The 12823-nt window shown below is 55.5% G+C and overlaps 3 protein-coding genes across 3 annotated transcripts; 1 reads left to right on the top strand and 2 right to left on the bottom strand.

Moving 5' to 3' along the window:
* The first annotated feature begins 4796 nt into the window (after nucleotides 1-4796).
* Nucleotides 4797-5306, top strand: PHYSODRAFT_285840 (hypothetical protein). The gene has a single exon (XM_009527505.1). The coding sequence runs from the start codon at nucleotides 4883-4885 to the stop codon at nucleotides 5207-5209; it is 327 nt and encodes a 108-aa protein (XP_009525800.1). The 5' UTR covers nucleotides 4797-4882; the 3' UTR covers nucleotides 5210-5306.
* A 210-nt stretch (nucleotides 5307-5516) lies between these two features.
* PHYSODRAFT_330794 (RNA polymerase II large subunit) lies at nucleotides 5517-11231 on the bottom strand (the record flags this gene model as incomplete). Its single annotated transcript, XM_009527504.1, has 2 exons — nucleotides 5517-10825; nucleotides 10982-11231. The coding sequence occupies 2 exons, from the start codon at nucleotides 11229-11231 to the stop codon at nucleotides 5517-5519; spliced, it is 5559 nt and encodes a 1852-aa protein (XP_009525799.1).
* A 372-nt stretch (nucleotides 11232-11603) lies between these two features.
* Nucleotides 11604-12368, bottom strand: PHYSODRAFT_314422 (hypothetical protein; the record flags this gene model as incomplete). The annotated part of the gene is made up of 1 exon (XM_009527503.1): nucleotides 11604-12368. One exon carries the CDS (start codon nucleotides 12366-12368, stop codon nucleotides 11604-11606), a length of 765 nt encoding a protein of 254 aa, XP_009525798.1.
* Between the last annotated feature and the right edge of the window lie 455 nt (nucleotides 12369-12823).

Genomic DNA, 12823 nt, shown 5'->3' with positions numbered 1-12823 from the left:
AAGTGCGGATCTTGGGTCGAAGTTCGCTGTAAGTTCGGATCGTTCTTGAAGTCCTGGGTCTCGAACTTGGGTGTCGACGAGTCTTCGGCACCGGTCCAGAATGGCCAATCAGCATCCGCCGAACATTGCGGAACATGTCCCGACGACTCGGGTCGCCACATAAGCTTGGTCGTCAGCTCGATTCTCGTTTACTGCCAAATCACTACACCACATGAGTATATGCCGATTGAGTGAGTAAAACGTTTTAGTAAGGTTCGCACCAGTTCCTGCCTCTAAGCCACCGGGTAGCCGCTTCCCCTGTTATCAGAGATGGTAGTGGTGTGTATGGTTACGACGCATTGTTTGATTTTATCTGTGTGGAGCATTTATACAGAACTTACAGCTCTACTCAGAGATTCGATAATATATAGAGAGTAGTTGGGTATCACCTCGTATTCTAGTGCCTCGTGCTGAACCACCTAAGTGTCCGTTATACTACTCAGCTAGCGTGGATACCTTGCATGCTAAAGTATATATGGCATATTTCAAGTGGCAACGTATAACCTTCAAAAATACTCAGGGCTATTTATCAGGCTTAAGAATTTCAGCGAGCCAACCAGCATACTAAGTACTTAAGTACTTCAGTATTTTGTTTTGGAAATAAGGTATATAGAGTTCACTTACACTAGTAACGAGTATCCATAGCCATAACGCTCACTGCCTCGATGTTAGTGACAATCAGCACAATGGTCCGCGTTGGGGTTTCAAACCACGAACCCTTTCGCACTGCATACTTTTAAATAAAGGCGTTAGGACTCAACCAACCTCTCTATAACTACTAATCCTAGGCGCGTTGAGGTGCAACTACAACGTCTGAATTTGGAGCAATATGTATGTGTGCACTACGATGCGAAAATTCGCTGGGAATTGTAGCTATATTGTGACCGACGAGTAAATATTAAAGGCGCACACCCTTGCTGTGAGTGGCATTTGAGCTAACTGTAAGTCGTGTGACTTTCCAGTCAAAAACGCTTACTCAAGTAGTATATCCTACCTCTTCAATACGAGCTTTCCACAATAACTTCACTAAAACAGACGTGTTAGCCCCCCTCATGAACGTTATTGCTCGTTGTGCAGTTACATCGTAGCCGACGTTATATATCAACTTTGGAATTTGAATTTGTTGGGCGTTAGACGGCTATCTACCACTACCATTACGATGTACTGGTGTAGCCTCACCAACAGTCCACGTGCCTCGATGACTCGAGTCTGCGGTAGTGGTCCACGAAATTATAGTCTACAATCTAACTCGCTAAGAACGATGTTTGTTTGGTTCATTGCTATTTACTTGTGCAGTTAGTTGACTATACCTCGTTCTTATTTGATTCCAACACTCTCTGGGGTAATGAGCATTGTTGGTACCATTCTTGCAAGTTTTTACAGGATTGAATGTTGACGGTATTTTACCCAGTCACACAGCTTCATTGAAATATCTAAGCCAATTTTCTCACTTTACCAACCTGATCGTTTAGCAACTTTCGAGCTTGACGCATGTAGCTGTTATGAATCAAACTAACTCGAGCAGTTTTGAATCCACTGCTCATATTAACTCGCGCGAGTTGTTTTGAATCCACTACTTCATATTAACTCGCGCGAGTTATTTTGAATCCACGACTTCGTATTAACTCGCGCGAGTTGTTTTGAATCCACGACTTCATATTAACTCGCGCGAGTTATTTTGAAGTAGACATTAATCATTCTTAGAGGTCAATAGGCATGTCGGCACGTTGTTGGCACCGTCCTGTTCGCGGCTCAGCTCGCCGCCACCTGTAGACAATGCCTGCGTCCTTTTGGTGGTTTTGGTGTTGGTGGACCGTGACACGAACTTGCGATATGCGGTGTAATACACCGCACAGAAAAGCAACCACTTTTAAGTACAGAACCGAGTAATACAGGATCGGTTCTGTACACAAAAGTGGTTGCTGGTGCCCGTTTGGTGTGGTTGCTGATGTACAAATCGCAGGTTGTTATCGTCCTTTACTCCGCGCGGCAAGGCAAGACTCGGCTCGCGTGACACGGGCCCGTCAAACAGCCGTGACGCGCTCCACATCACGTCTCGCTGCCCCTGCGCTGCATTGCGCTCGGGATGGCCGCCTTCGCTTCACGCGAGGGCGGACTGCCGTCCGGACGGCGCCGACATAAGGCTCCGCTCGAACTCGAACTGTCTTCTTGGTCTCCACCGCCGCCGCGGTCGCCTCAAGTTGCCTCAAGTCGCCGCAGCCTGGTCACATGCCGGGCGGAGATACGGCGCGCTTGACTCGGATGTGCTGCACGCCGACATATTCGCGCTGTCCGGCGTTCGTCCACAGGCGTCGACGTCTCCACGCATCTCCGCGCGGCAGTACAAGGCACCCTCGCCGTCTAACCATCGGAACGGCAGGATGGACCTTCTTCAAGCAGCGCATTTGGATGCAGCAGCAGCAGCACCCACGACGTGAAGCAGGCCGGCTCGGCTACCACGAGGAGCATCCTCGTCGCCCGCAGCAGGCCGAGTAGCTCAGCACAGTTGCAGCCAGTGAGTCAACGCAGACTAACGGCAACCGCCTTAATGGCCTAGCAGGACAGCGCTCGCGGCAGGCAAGGCCATGACGCTGTACAGACAGCGGTCTTCTCACTCGCTGATCACACGAACCAATTCACAGGTCGAAGACCTGTGCTTGGCCCCGGCAAAAAACTTGTAACTTTCCAAAACCGGGTACCAAACCGGGTCTCTCTTTCTTAATTGTAATGTTTAAGCTAATATCTGCCGGAATCAGGTACCCGTCGATAAATGCTAAGATTTATGCACATTATTTACCAAAGGTTGATACTAATCGTTTATTATTTACCAAAACCTGCATTCAACACTTACGGACGCTCCAACACTATGAGAGCCATGGCTTCGCTAAAGGCGTATCAATTTGCGCCATAATCGACCAAGCTTAGCTTGCGGAATGAGAAATACGCTAATGGGCCAATTCCTTGGAAGTGGATGCTTCAACGCAGGGAAAAAGTCTTATTCAAACGAACGATGCTCGTGTCACTGTCGAGTTGAGCTGATTGGTTTGGCGACAGACACGAGGTTGGGCATCTTCGGCTAAGAGTGATTGGGTATTGAGCAAATTGACGTGTAGAAAATGCAGCCTGCACCTAGACAAGTCATGTTGGTCAACTTCACATGCCCCCCAAGCCCTCAAGTTAAAAGTTTGTTTGTTTGTTTGTTTTGTTTTTGAATTGAGGATCATTATTGTCACTGAGCTAACATCCTCAAGTTAAAAGGTCAAGATCAGCGCACCATGCGTATCTCCTTCGTTCTGCTACTGTTGCTCTCTCGTCTGATCGTTAGCACACAACATAGTACAAAAATGAGCACAGTATACTTTACCTGCAAAATAAATGAAATAGCTCTCTCGTTGCTGGCGCCAACGCAGCCATTGGACGCTGACCAGGGTGTTATGTCACCGATGGCCTCATCAGACCAGGCAACCTCAATTGGTGACTTTCGGTTCCTGAGAACCCATCACGATAAAGAAGAGCGGGGCTTGCTGGTTACCAGCCTCACAAAGGTTTAGCTAAAACATCATTTCCGTATCGATACACTTCGATGTGCGCAACTATTTGTTCAATTACGCATTCTCGGGCAGATGCTGCGGCTGCGAAGCAGGCGCGGTAGATGCCCACGTTAGAATCAACTAGAGAGTTGGGCTGGTAGTGCTTTTAAGGATTAAAAACAAAACAACTTTGGGATTTACTCAATTATTATCCGTTATCATCATCCATGAAACTATTCGTCGACCTGTGTACCCTCCCGGAGCAACGCTATTGCCAGCGCTTGTAGACCAGGCTCGACATGGCTACACTTTTCGTCGTCTCCTGATTGGCGCAAACGCAATCCTCATATCGACCAATCCCGACACTTCTTGCACGCGCCGGCACCCTCACTCTGACTTCCAGCGCCGACATGGGGCGTCTGCGCGTGCTGCTGCTGCTGGTCGCGGCCCTGCTGGGCGTCGCCCTCCTCTCGGCTGCCGACGACGCCGCAGTGCCATCGACGCCCGCAGTCCGCGGCGACGATCATCACGAGGATCACGACCACGACACCCACGACCAGGGAGCCCACGCCCACGATCACCACGACCATGACCATCACGATCACCTCAGTCATCAGACGACTGCTGCCGCCGCGCAGCCCAAGGCCGGAAGGTTCTCCCCGATCGTGTGGGGCCAGGCGCTGTTCGCCACCGCCTTGGTGGGCGCCGCGCCCGTGCTGGTGCTGCTGGTGGTGCCGCTGGGCGTCGGCAGCCAGGAGAAGCAGCAGCCGCTGCTGCGCGTGTTCCTGAGCTTCGCGGCCGGGGGGCTCCTGGGCGACGCGCTGCTGCACCTGCTGCCCCACTCGCTGCCCGAGGGCGCCGGCCACAGTCACGACCATGATCACGACCACGAGGGCCACGACCACGGGCTCTCGCACTCGCACTCGATGGCGGACCTCTACGTGTGGCTCTGGACGCTGGCCGGCATGCTGACGTTCCTCATGCTGGAGAAGTTTGTGCGAGCGCAGACTGGCGGCGGCCACGGACACTCCCACGGACACTCGCACCCCTCGGCGTCGGTGCAGGACGGCGGCGCCTCGCCGGTGGCCAACAAGACGACGGCCAGGAAGCGTGCCGTGTTCAAGGAGGGCAAGGGAGACGACGCCGAGGTGGCCCCTGACGACGATCCGCTGGTCCCGTCGGTGCCAGAGAAGAAGACCATTGCAGCCGCAGGCTACCTCAACCTGGCAGCAGACTTCTCGCACAACTTTACGGACGGGCTGGCCATCGGCGCGACATTCCTAAGAGGTACGGGTTGGACCACGACGGTGGCGATGCTTCTGCACGAACTGCCTCACGAGATCGGCGACTTCGCCATTCTCATCCAGTCGGGCTTCACGCGGCGCGAGGCGATGGTCACGCAGCTGCTGACGGCCATCGGAGCCATGATCGGAACGGTCATTGGTCTCCTGATGGAGGGCGCCGGGGACTCGAGCTCGGTGTGGATCTCCCCATTCACGGCTGGCGGCTTCATCTACATCGCGTGCACCAGCGTCATGCCGGAACTGCTGGAAGACTGCTCCCTCGCTCAGTCGCTTAAGGAGGCCACCGCTATGTGCGCGGGCATCGGCCTCATGGCCCTCATCGCGCTGAACGAGTAAGCATATACTACATCTTGCTAGGTACAGTAGAGACTTTAGTTCTGACGAGGATAGAAGGCCTCGAACACCAACATGAAAGTGCCAATGCTGTTTGTTTTGCTTTTATCGTTATTGGCGGCGTCGCTCGATATACATATGCATGACTAGCTGACGAACGCGGTCCGCACCTTGCTCGGCTGCCACGCCCTCCACCACAGTTACGAATCGACCTGCTCCAGCGCAGGACGGGTTGATGCTACTTGTCGGCTGTTTTCGTAATGCACACCTTTGCTCGCCTTCTTCTAGCACACGCACGCGCTCAATATGCTTACTTCGCATCCTCCTCCTCCTTCTTCTCGTCACCATCAGTCGGACTGTAGCCGCTCGCAGTCGGGTTGTAGCCCTCCGTAGGGTTATACTCGGGCGACGCTGGGCTGTAGCTTGGCGACGTTGGGCTGTACGCCGGAGACGTTGGCGAGTAGGCGGGCGACGTCGGGCTGTACGCTGGAGATGTGGGCGAGTAGGCAGGCGATGTGGGCGAGTACGCAGGCGATGTCGGCGAGTAGGCAGGCGACGTCGGCGAATACGCTGGTGATGTCGGACTGTAGGCTGGAGACGTCGGCGAGTACGCGGGTGTGTATGCCGGAGAAGTAGGACTGTAAGCCGGAGACGTCGGACTGTAGGCCGGAGACGTCGGGCTGTACGCAGGAGACGTCGGCGAGTACGCAGGCGAAGTCGGGCTGTAAGCTGGAGACGTCGGGCTGTATGCAGGCGATGTCGGCGAGTAAGCCGGAGACGTCGGGCTGTACGCTGGGGAAGTCGGCGAGTACGCCGGCGAAGTGGGGCTGTAGGCCGGAGACGTCGGGCTGTATGCCGGGGACGTCGGCGAATACGCTGGGGAAGTCGGGCTGTAAGCCGGCGAGGTCGGCGAGTATGCAGGCGACGTGGGGCTGTAAGCAGGTGACGTCGGCGAGTACGCGGGAGATGTCGGGCTGTAAGCAGGCGAAGTCGGACTGTACGCAGGCGAAGTGGGAGAGTAGGCTGGGGACATGGGGCTGTATGCAGGCGATGTGGGGTTCAGCGGAGACGCTGGGCTGTGCGCAGGCGAAGCCGCCATGAATCCGGGAGATGCCGGACTCGCCATGGGCGAGAAGGCACCAGCCGCCGGCGAGAACGAACCGCCACCAGGGCTGAACGGCGACGAGGCCGAAAAGCCCGGCGTCGACGCGAACGGAGTCGCCATCGGCGTACCAGGTCCTTGGTCCGGGCTCCTCCACTCGTTGTCGAGACCCTGCATCACCTGCTGGATCTCCGAAGCCTCGTACTCGATAGCGTTCGCAAGCTTCTTGGCGTCGAGCACCAGGTCCATGATACCCGTACCAAGAGGGGCCAGCTGGCCAAGCATCACATTTTCGGACACACCCGTCAACGGGTCACCCTCTGAGAACATAGCAGCATCCATCAGAATCTCCACCGTCTCCTCGAACGAACATCGGACAAGCGGGCCAGAGTCGTCACGGTTGATACCGTGGCGAGTGATAGCCATGAGGTGACCACGGAACGTCATCACGTCACACAAGCAAGCCAAATGCCGATAGTTCACATAAGCACCATCGAACGAAATAACCTGCCGGATTTCGTTCAGAAGAGCGCGACGAACGGCCTCAATACCCAGCACCTGAATGATTTCCACAATATCGTTCGAAATGGTACGGGTGGCATCGACCTGCGGGTAGCACATTACATCAAGCAAGTTCGTGCCATCCGTATCCAGCATCCACTCATTCATCATCTTGAAGCCAACGTCGTCGAACCAGTGCGTCGACGGGCCCTCGCGAATGTACACCTTCTTCACACCCTCAATACCGCGCAGCTTCATCTGCGTCAGCATGTTGTGTTCCACACGCTTCAGGAACGTGTCATCTTCCTGTCCTACGGCAGTCTCACCCGAGCGCTGGAGCTTCTCCTCCTCATCGCTCATAATACGAATACGCAGCACGAGACGATCGGCGTTATCATCCGTGAAGATACATGAAAGATCCTGACCGTACTCGGACTCAACCTGCGCGGCAATTTCGCCCATCGTCAGCTTCTTGTCGGCCATCATCTTCGGGTTCAGCTCGATACGCAGAAGCCACGGAGAACGAGCGATCGGCGTGTCTTCATCGGGCATTTCGTAGTACGACGCCACGAACTCCTGGTCTTCCTCAACCACAGTGTTCATCGGGTCCGGGTCGTAGTAGATGGAGGTGTTCGCCGTCACATCAGCCAGCGTTGTGTATTCGAGTTGCGACTGAATGAACTTTGCCTTGTCGGCATCGTGTGCGCAATCGGGTGTCAAGAAGATACGCAATGACGGAGTTCTCACGTCCTTTGCGATATTCATAATTTCCTTCAGGCGAGGCACACCAAGCGTCACGTTCTTTGCGGACACACCGGCGTAGTGGAATGTGTTCAGCGTCATCTGCGTCGCCGGCTCACCAATCGACTGCGCACCAACAACACCAGCCATTTCACCAGCAGACACCAAAGCGCTAGTAAACTTGGACTCAATTTCACCCATCAGCCATTCGAACGCTGTCTCAGTCAGGCGGTGCTCAAGCGTAACACACTTGGAGGCCAGCGTCGACCGCAACAGAATCTGGAAGAACAAAGTTGCGTTCTCCTGGGCTTCAATACTCAGTCGGTCATCGCCCTGCACGACAATAATCTTCTTGCACAGCTCCTTAACACCCTCAATAATGCGGGATGGGTGCAAGCTAGACGGCTTCCTCATGTCGATGCTGAATAGCTGCTGGGCATTTTCCACCAGACGCCGGATATTAACAGGAATCTGGGCAGCGTTATCGGACTCCTGCCCCTGACCACGACTTGCCAAAATGACACGCAGGTTGACACGGTCCTTCTGAAGCTGAGCCAGTTCCTCTCGCAAGAGTTGCTGTGTCCGCTGGTTCGTTCGGATGTCCTTAATAATATCGGGCTCGAGGTAAAGCTGGTCGGGGCAGTTCGGCACACAGCCAAGCTCTTCGTCAGACGGATCAAACACATATTTTTTCTCGAACTGGACCTTGTTCAGCTTGTGTGACTCGAACCGCTGCTTCTCGACCCAAACGGCATCCATACCGTCTTCACCGTACAGGAACTGGATAATCTCGCCTTGCGCATTTCGGACGGTACCATCGTAACGCGTCATAACCGACTCCATTGCCTTCACCAGACGGCGCTGAATGTAACCAGTCTCGGCCGTCTTCACAGCCGTATCAATTAGACCTTCACGACCACCCATGGCGTGGAAGAAGAATTCTTGAGGTGTCAAACCCTTCAGGTACGAGTTCTCCACGAAACCACGACTTTCGGGGCCCAAATCGTCCTTGCCGTAGTGCGGCAACGTACGATGGTTGAAGCCGTACGGGATACGCTTTCCTTCAACGTTCTGCTGGCCCACGCAAGCAATAATCTGCGAGATATTAATGAAAGAACCCTTGGAACCCGACGTCACCGTAGCCTTAATGTTGTTTGTCTCATCCAGACTGCCCTGCGCCTCACGACCGGCCTGGTCACGGGCTGTGTTAAGCACAATATTGACGAGACCTTCAAACGACTCAACCATGGTTCGGCCAGGCTGGGTTTCAAGTTTTCCCTTTTGACCACGCACCACCAGATCGTGCACTTGCACCTTGGCTTGGGTAATAATATCGACAATAGTCTTCAAAGTCGACACATCGGCAATTGTGTCACTCACACCAACAGTGAAACTGCGGCCAACCAACCAGTTGTTTACCAGTTGCTGAATTGCACCAAGGAGGCGCTTCGTCTCATCGGGACCCTTTTCAAGCATCGTGATGTGAATCAAACCACCTGCTGACGAACCAATAATCTTCTTGTCAATAATACCAGCAAGTAGTTCACCCTGCTGAATGATCACGCGAGAGTCGATGGGAGAGAGATCCGAGAACTTCTCCTTGCTGTTGTGTGTGGACGAAAAGCCAGTAAAGTTAATCCCCGGTACAATCGTCGAGAAGAGCTGCTTGCCCGTCCAGATCGGAGTGTACTTGCCCAACTCACCCTTCTTCGGCACCAGAATTGCAGGCGTCGGCACCTTTCCATCCCAGTTGGAAACCCACATCAACAGGTTCATGACCCAATCCTTGGTCAAGAAAATGTCACGCTTGGTAAACTTCTGAGCACCCAGCAGCGAGTCCTGCACAATACCCATGACGGGACGGTTACTCTGCGGGGTGATAATCACCTTGTGCACCATCATCAGCTCCTGTGCGTCGGCACGAGCAGTCATGGACTGCGGCACGTGCAAGTTCATTTCATCACCATCGAAATCGGCGTTGTACGGTGATGTGACGGACAGGTTCAAACGGAACGTCGACCAGTCAAACACCTTCACGCGATGAGACATAATGGACATCTTGTGAAGAGACGGCTGACGGTTGAACAACACCAAGTCGTCGTCACGAAGATGCCGCTCCACGATCCATCCACACTTCAGCGCAAGGTCCGACTTGTTCTTGATGTAACGCAAATCAATGCGGTTGCCATCTTCACGAATAATGTACTTGGCGCCAGGGTGCTCCAGCGGACCGTTCGCAATCAGCTGATGCATGTAGTTCATATTGAACGGCGTGACACGTTCTGGCACGGTAAGGTTCATGGCGATCGAACGAGGGACACCGACTTGATCAATGGCAATGTTGGGGTCGGCCGTGATGACGGTACGGGCCGAGAAGTCCACACGCTTACCCATGAGGTTACCACGAATACGACCCTCTTTACCACGCAAACGCTGTCGCAGCGTCTTCAGCGGTTTTCCGGACCGCTGTTGGGCTTGAGGGAGACCGGGCTGTTCATTGTTGAGGAAGGTAGCCAAATGGAACTGCAGTAGCTGTTCGAACTGCTCGATAATGTGCGACGGTTCACCCTTCCGCACGCAGTTGAGCAGCGCCAAGTTTGCCTTCACGATAGACGCCAGGTTGTGTGTAAGGTCATCTTCACCACGCGCCATGCCATCGATAGCCACAGAAGGACGGACGTGCGGAGGCGGCACGGGCATCAGCGTCATGACGAGCCAGTCCGGACGAGCCCAACGCGGGTCCAGTCCGAGAGCGAAGCAGTCTTCGTCCGAGATGTTCTTGAAAATCGAGAGCACCTTCGCGGCAGGCAGGTTCTGTTTGCGGTCGCCCGATCCAGGCACGTCCTCCATCTGCTCGGGGAACTCGACCAGCAGCTTAATGCCCTGCTTGCGGTACTTGGGCTGAAGACCACCACAACCGCCGTGGCCTCCCTCCTTGGGCTTGGACTTGTCGTCCAGACCGCCCTGCAGACCGATGTTCAGGTCCTCGCGCATCTTTTCCATGTCGGCCTCCTCACCGTACTCGCACATGCTCTTGTTGCTGCAGATCTCGTACACGGCCTTGAGGCGGCGCTTGCCGTTCTTGATCTTCATGGCCGACCTGAAGCGGTGATCGCGCTCGTCGCTCAGCACCTTGGAGCAGTGGAAGCACACGGAGCGCAAGATCTTGAGCACCTCCTTGATGAAGCCCATGTGGTACATGGGTCGGGCCAGCTCAATGTGGCCAAAGTGGCCGGGACAGTCGTTCACCTTGCCGCCGCTGCCGCTGTAGGTGCCTGCAGTCAGTCAAGCCAAACAGAACAACACATCACTTGAGTAACTGAACAAGATCTCAGCGCGTCCCCCGGCCCGGAGGGAGGGGGCGAGGGGGGTCACGTGAGTGAGGCGCCCCTCCTACAGCGTGTATCGTGGCTCCAGCATGGTTCACGTACAGTCGCAGGTCTTGCAGCGCGCGCGGAAGTCGCACGTGCCCATGCGTGGGTCTCCGATGCCGCCGATGACGGGGTGGCCATTCAGGTACGTCTCCGGGCGCGAGATGCCATCCGGGATGATGCGGTCGTTGACCTTGGTCTGCTTGGTCACGGACATGGCGCGGATCTCCTCGGGGCTGAACACGCCGAACTGCAGGTACTTGACGCGGCGCAGGCGCGCGCTCGAGTACGAGAACTGCGTGGACGACATGGCTGGCTGGCTGGCTGCTCGCTGCTAAGTCACTGGTGCGTGGGGGGGGCGAGCGCCTGAGGCGGGAGGGGGCGGAGAGCTCGGGGCGCGCGCTTTCAGACCGCGACGACCAACACTCCGCACTTGCTAGCTTCCCGCGCGCTTTCACCACCAAGCGGAGAGTTCGCAAGTGAGTGGGCGAAAGGGGGGAGGAGGCCGTTTCGTGGAGCGGCCCGGCCATTGGCGGAAAAGATGTGCCAGAACGCTCGGTGATTGGACGACGCCAAATTTAGATTATCCGGCGCGCGGTATCCGGATCCTGACCTTCAGGAGGCATGCACACGTATCCATCTTACTTCATCTATCCGCTAAGCCTCGCTCTCTACATCCAGCTCAGCGTCCTGCGAACTCGCCCAAGTCCGTGAAGGTGTACTTGGGGAAGCCGTGCGCGCCGTTGTCGTCGGACCCGATGGAGTTGTGCTCGGGCGAGAGCTCGCCCGCCAGCGCCTGCAGGTCCAGCGCGCTGTACAGCTGCGAGAGGAGCTCCTCCGTGGCCGAGTCTCGTCGCTCGGGCGACGAGTGCGTCGAGCAGTCGAGAAACCGCGATGCGCAGCTGCTGCTGGGGGCTGCTAAGGCCTCGTGCTGCTGCTGATTTGACTCGCGGCGTCTGGCCGCCAGGTACTTGGGCGTTCGCGCCGTCAGCCGCGGCTTGAAGGTGCACTCCTCCAGCTGCCGCTCCTGGACGGCCTTCTTCTCCCGAGCCACCTCCCGGTCGCGCTTGTCCGCCCACCGCATGGTCCTCCTGAAGAACGCCGCGCTGTCCTCTTTACCGCCTTCCTTCTTGCCGAGCCGAGCCACTGGATCGCCGATGGTATTCCACGCCTTCTGGTAGTACGGGTTCCGAAAGGTGCACTCGGTCATCGCCAGCGTCTCCTGCAGCTGCTTCTGCTGACAGTGTCTGACGTCGTTGGCGTTTTTCCAGCGCAGCTGTCGCTCGTAGATGTCGGCGGCGTGCTTTGGATTCACTCGCGGCTCGACCGTGCAGCCACACTTCCCCTCCTTGTCTTCCTTGCCCCCGCAGCAGCCGCAGCGCAAGGGGCTCTTTGGCGCCGGGTTCTTCTTCTTCTTTGCGGCTAGCTTCCGACTTCGAGCACTCATCTTTGGTGTGGTCTAGCATGGAAACCATTAGTGCCTACCACTACTATCACATGATGCCGGTGGCATACGTACCCGCAAGCTCTCCAAGTATTGTTTCCGCTCTTCATCCCGCAAAAGCAGCTTCTGTTGGTGCTTCTTACTCAGCCCATGGAGTCGCTGCACAGTGCGTGCAATAGTTTCACGGCTCGTGCGTCGACCCCGCCTCCGTTGAGCTGCAGAACTGCTTGGATAGTGCTCAAGGTCGTTGTTACCTTTCCCCATACTTCTCTTCGACAACTGGTAGAGACGTTCATGAACCGAGTAGCGCCTCCTGCGCTGCGCATTTGCAGAGTGAGGGGCCAGCTGAGGCTGTACATTCGAAGCCGCTTGTCTCTCTTCAGCTCGTTTTCGCTCCTCTTGCTGATATTGGTAAATAAGACCCAGCAAATGGAGCCGATCTTCCACTTTGCAGCGCG

Source organism: Phytophthora sojae (assembly GCF_000149755.1).
Source record: "Phytophthora sojae unplaced genomic scaffold PHYSOscaffold_4, whole genome shotgun sequence".
NCBI classification, from domain to species: domain Eukaryota; phylum Oomycota; class Peronosporomycetes; order Peronosporales; family Peronosporaceae; genus Phytophthora; species Phytophthora sojae.
The sequence above is the reverse complement of the archived record's forward strand: the minus strand, read 5'-3'. Positions and strand labels throughout refer to the sequence as shown.

Bases quoted from the DNA above. Each gene is read 5' to 3' on its own strand.
- PHYSODRAFT_285840 (XM_009527505.1), top strand. From the start codon at position 4,883: ATGCTTCTGCACGAACTGCCTCACGAGATCGGCGACTTCGCCATTCTC.